The sequence below is a fragment of the Arachis ipaensis genome, chromosome B06 (genome assembly GCF_000816755.2).
Source record: "Arachis ipaensis cultivar K30076 chromosome B06, Araip1.1, whole genome shotgun sequence".
Lineage (NCBI taxonomy): Eukaryota > Viridiplantae > Streptophyta > Magnoliopsida > Fabales > Fabaceae > Arachis > Arachis ipaensis.
Genome location: NC_029790.2, coordinates 38717062 through 38722652, shown reverse-complemented (window position 1 = coordinate 38722652; position 5591 = coordinate 38717062). Strand labels below are relative to the sequence as shown.

General features: G+C 33.1%; 1 protein-coding gene across 1 annotated transcript in view; it reads left to right on the top strand.

The window, feature by feature from the left end:
• The window catches only part of LOC107648617 (OTU domain-containing protein DDB_G0284757), a 5981-nt gene continuing 606 nt past the window's right edge, over nt 217–5591 (top strand). Inside the window, exons 1-10 of the mRNA XM_016352419.2 lie at nt 217–456; nt 1449–1917; nt 2023–2171; nt 2610–2683; nt 3333–3387; nt 4072–4146; nt 4242–4315; nt 4413–4461; nt 5109–5193; nt 5409–5465. Of these exons, the coding sequence (XP_016207905.1) occupies nt 1527–1917; nt 2023–2171; nt 2610–2683; nt 3333–3387; nt 4072–4146; nt 4242–4315; nt 4413–4461; nt 5109–5193; nt 5409–5465 (1009 nt within the window). The 5' untranslated portion in view covers nt 217–456; nt 1449–1526. The remainder of the gene's footprint in view (nt 457–1448; nt 1918–2022; nt 2172–2609; nt 2684–3332; nt 3388–4071; nt 4147–4241; nt 4316–4412; nt 4462–5108; nt 5194–5408; nt 5466–5591) is intronic.

The following is a 5591-nucleotide window of genomic DNA, read 5'->3' as shown; positions in this document are numbered from 1 at the left end:
TAAAAATGAGTATTATTTTCTTCTTATTATTGTTATCACGATTGCTGCAATGGATCAACATGAGTTTGTTTTTTAATTATAATTATACTGATAGCGATATGATATAATAATAATTAGATGAAAATTGTGAATATTAATTGCCGCCTTAAAACCCAATCAAGTACAAACGTGTTCGAACTTTACCGGCGATGGCAAACTCCAAAAGGCCAAAACTGTATATATTAAAGAGCGTGAAATTGAAGTGCGCTTTTTTTTTAATATAAATTTTCCATTTTTATATTTTTCCTTATCGTTCATTCGCAACATAAATATTCAATTGAATGCATCAATTGCATTTGTACCTTCCCTATGTACAACGCGCTACACACTGATTTCATTTCACAAACTCAAAACTCAAACAACCACCACCAGAACCCCCTTTCTTCAATTCTGAATTGATTCGGTGCTGAATCGAAGGTTGGAGAGTTATTAACATCTTGATTTTTCAATCTTATATATGCTTACTTCATTTCGTTGTGCTGTTTCAGTTTCTGTCATTTGTTTATCTTCTTCGTCTCCGATGTTTTGTTCTCTGCATGCTGTTGATCACTTGGTTTTTGTGTTCGATGTTGGAAACTTTTCGTGTGGAAAATTTCTGGCTTCGGGTGTGTTTTTTGGATTGGTGTAAGTTGTAATAGTTGTTTGATCCAATGAAGTTGAAGTTGGTGTTTGATGGTTACCATTTTTTTGTGTGTTTCAAACTTTTTCTGAAGCATGAGATCCCTGGAGGAGGAACTTTCTAATTCTTTATCTCTCTAAAAGAGGGAAAGCAAACTGGGAGTTTCAGTTTCCTTTGACAATGCATAAAATATTGGGTGGTCTTGAAAGTTGGAATCAATTATCATATCAGATACTTTTACAATATTTTTATCTAGTTTCTTTTACAAATTCAAGTTAGTAGATTCTTATTGGATTAAAATGGAGTTGGTCATGGAGAATACTTCCACTGTTTTTTCCCCTCCTTTTTTTTAATATAAAAATAACAAGGGGAACGAACGGGTGGGGTTAGGGGCTGCTTTGTTTCCATATACATAATCATAATACATAATAGCAATAAAGTTATTTTGGTTTGCGAAAATTTCGCTCGTGTCTGAAAACAAATTGCCCCCTCTGCCAAACATGATTGACCATGTAGATTGCGTTTGTCAATGTTGAAGGAGATTCTCTACATGCCAAAATTTAATGTGGATGAACATTTCTTGTTTCACTTTTACAAGTTCAGATTCTAGTGCAGTTATCTCATGCTTGTTTTTCATCTATATTTGAAAAAAACTCCAGCTTAGGTCTTGATGATTCGCCTTGAAATATAGAGGATTCCATGTTATGTTGTTTCTATCAAACTAGCTGTCTGTCATTGCCTTAGTTACATATGATGCTCCAATTGCTTGGTCGACATGTTATTTTTGCAGGTCTAACCTTTCTGGGGGAATTAACTCAATATGGTCTGAAAAAGGTTTCATATCACTTGTGAAGTTTGTTATTTTAAGATGGGTTTATATGAGCATTCGGATGTTCTTCAATGGGGTCTTAATCTCCTTGATGGTGACCCTAATTTTGGACAAGGATACTATGGTGACATGAGTCAGCAGCACAATAATGCTTGTGACATCTATGACGGACACTACTTCCATAGCCATTATGATAATAACATTAATAATAACAATAACATCAATGACAATGATGATGATGATGATGATGAATGTAACGATGTAGAGAATGATGAGATCATTGCACGTACACTTCAAGAAGAGTTTTCACAGCTAGAGATTGCTGAATGTTCAAGGTATATACAGGGAGGTGAAGAACAATACCATGCTTCTGAGACTCAGCCTGCATATGATTGGCATAACCCTTCAGTGTTGAACTATTGTTCGGGAGGTATCATTAAAGTCAAAATCTACGTCTTCCTTGTTTATGTTTTTCCTTTTTTTGTTTGGCTATTTGTTGATTAATTGATCAAACATTTTACTCATGCAAGTCAAGATTATGCCCAAGAAGAAGTTGATGATGCAGAACCTTCGAGTTCGTGTTCTAGTCCATGTGAAACAGGGGAATACTCCTTAGAGCTGACTGATAATTATCCACTTGATGATGAAGTAGGGAGACGACTGAGTGAGATGACACTAATTCCTGTATGTGTAGCCTCATCTGCTTCTGTAGATTCTTTTTCGGATCAGCTATTGAAGCAATAAATAGATATTTAGCATCCTTTAATGGTCATTTAGGTACCAAACAGCTAATTAACCAAGTTATGCTTTTATCAATTTCCAGGGAATGTTTTCTCTCTGGACTACATTTTCATCTTACATATATAGTGAATGCTTTTTGTTTTCTACTTTTAAATCTTGGGTTGACAAAAAAATTTATTCCTAGGTATTTTATCAATTTTTGTGCATAAGTGATTAATGAAGCAACATCTGGTTTAAACAGTTAACTCTGATATGGAGGCCATTTTTCATTTTCTTTTGGTTTTTTACGCAGTAGATACTGAAAATTGTTTAAATTCTACTGCCTCTATCTATCTATTGGACTGTGGTTCTTAAATCCCCTTTCCCCCCCTGGTTTTCTAGCATGTTCCGAAAATTAATGGAGAAATCCCTTCAGTTGATGAAGCAACATCAGATCATCAAAGGCTTCTAGATAGGTATTAGTCATAAACATTTTTGTTACATTGAGAACATTGATATAAATGCTACTACATTTTGTGTTTCCCCAATGAATGAAAATTGCTATGCCCTTTGCTTTTGGTTGTCAGTTAGTATTTTTCTTTTGGTACCATTTAAGATGTTGTAATGGGAAAAAAATGGCCTGGTCAAAAGAATTAATGTTTCTGTAAATTTATTTTATCTGACATATAGGTAGCGTTTGTTTTGAGATACTGAGACAGAGACTGAGAGACTGAGATTCAGTCTCATGTTTGTTAGTTTAGAAACTGGTACTAAAATTTCTGTCTCTGTCTTCAAAATTTCAGTATTTCAGGATCTCCAAAAAGTGGAGACACAAGGGACTAAAATTTTTAGAGATAGAGATTGAAATTTTAATAACATTTTACACCTAAAATATCCTCATTTCAATTAATTAATTCTAATTTTACCCTGTGTGCAAATTAAATTAGAGTTCCATTTTTGTTTCAATTTCTGTCTCTCATTTTGCACCAAACAGAATACTGAAATTTATTTCAATCTATATCTCTTAGTTTTTGTCTCTCAGTCTCAATCTTTCCGTCTTTGTCTCTCCACCAAACGCCACCATAAGGAACATGCTAAATTGACTTTGATCAATGTTTTAAACAGGTTGCAGTTATATGACTTTGTGGAGCACAAGGTACAAGGTGATGGTAATTGTCAGGTTTGTTTCTCCTAGTTTCCTAATTTTCCATTTGGTCCAGAGGGACTGAGTAGATTTCATTAATTTTATATTATAAATTTTGAAAAATATAAGCTACTAATATGTGTGAGGAAGTCTCAATCCTTTGAATTGTGTCTCCAAATCTTAGGTCTTGGTGCTTGTTTGGGTGCCATTATTTTGATAAAAATGAAAAAAGATTTTTTTTTTTATTTTTTAATGTGTTTGGTAAATTTCGAGTAGTAAAAGTAAAAGTACTAGAAAAATAAAAAAAAATATTTTTTTTGAGAAGCTACAATTTACATCTTTTTTAAAAGATTTTTTTTTTTTTAAAAAAAAAAAGATGTTTTTCACATAATAAATGAACAAAAAAGTACTTTTATTTTATTTTATCCAAACATAATTGATAATAAAAAGATCTTTTTACATGAGATATCCAAACATAAAATCACTTTTGTTTTTGTAAAAGAAATTTTAAAAAAATATCATTTAAAAAAAAATCTTTTTCGAAAATGGCGCCCAAAGAAGCCCTTAGTATATGCAAGCATGCATACCTGAGATTTGGATTGAACAAAGGCTTAACATAGAAGATTTTCCTAATGGCATATAATAGTTTATATTTTTCTACGGTAGCTTAGTGTATTTAGAGAAAATTTATATACTCATTTTATGTTTCTTCCTCCACAGTTCCGTGCACTATCTGATCAGTTGTTTCATGCACCTGATCGTCACAAGTTTGTTAGACGTCAAGTCGTGAATCAGGTTTTTTGTCTAGTGGAAATTTTTTAATGCCAATCTTTCTATTATGCATTTATTGTTGGATTCTGATTGTTGAGTTTTCTTTTTTAATTAACCAGCTCAAATCTAATCCAGAAATATATGATGGGTATGTTCCCATGGAGTACGGTGACTATTTGGAGAAAATGTCTAGGTGATGATCCTTCTCCATTTGTAGCACTGTGTCTATGTTTGGGCAATTTTTTTCCGGCTAACTAAACATCGATTTTTTACTATCATCTTAAATGAAGGAGTGGTGAATGGGGTGATCATGTCACACTTCAAGCAGCTGCAGACTCAGTATGGCTTTTGCAGCTTAATTTCTCTCCATAATTATTTATTTATTTTTTTCCCAGTTCAGTCATTCTTTCATATTCTGTGAAATAAATTTATTTATTTATTTTTTAGTTCGAAAGATGCTCATTTAATAACCTTGATGAAAGTTTCAAGTTTGCTTTGCGATTGAACCATTATTTTGTTAATTGTCTCCATTTATAACTGTATAGAATGGATGATTGAATTTGTATGGTCAACCAAATTGCCGTGTCTGCATATATCCCATCCGTCATGATCCCCCTTGCTTTGATCAGTTCGGTTCTCAGTTTGCTCAACACCTAAACCAAACCGACCTTATATCACCCTTTCTGCATATTACAAGTTGATAATAAATACATCTTTCTTGCAGGTTTGAAATATTCTAAATATATTCCTGAATTTGAAGTATGGATATATCTAATTTTTAGGCATAGTTGCCTGATCAAGTTTTAACTCTGTCGCCTTCTGAGTTCTCCTTGTATCACATTTTCAATGGTCACACCCTTTCCGTTTCTTGTGATGGTGACATTGCCAAGTTTGGATTAACATTAGAATTAGTAATGCAATTATATGATTTTCACTTATAGTAATAACTTCTTCCCCCTAAAGCTTTTTTATTTTTTTCCGTCCAGTTTGGTGTGAGAATATTTGTGATGACTTCTTTCAAGGACACCTGCTGTATAGAGATTCTTCCTCATTTTGAGAAGCCAAAAGGAGGTTGGTGGTTGTCTTCATGATTACTAGGCCCTAGCTTAATTTTTTAATCGAGAGATGAGGCCATTTGGAAGCTGTTTTTCTGCTTTTCTACTCTGCTAAAACTACACTTTTAATAGCATTCTCAATTTTCACTTTCCCTTTTGTTATCTTTGATTCTTTTCCTTCTCATCCCTAAACTACAAGTAATTTTGGCTAACATGACCCAATTATTGCAGTGATTTTTCTTAGCTTTTGGGCAGAGGTACATTACAACTCCATCTACCCTCAAGGAGGTACTTTCACCCATTTCTCATTAAGCGATATTATATATGGCACCCTTTGATTTGCAAAAAGATATAATACTAATCTCTCTATATTTTAGATGGTATTACATTCTATGCCCTTATATACTGAATTCC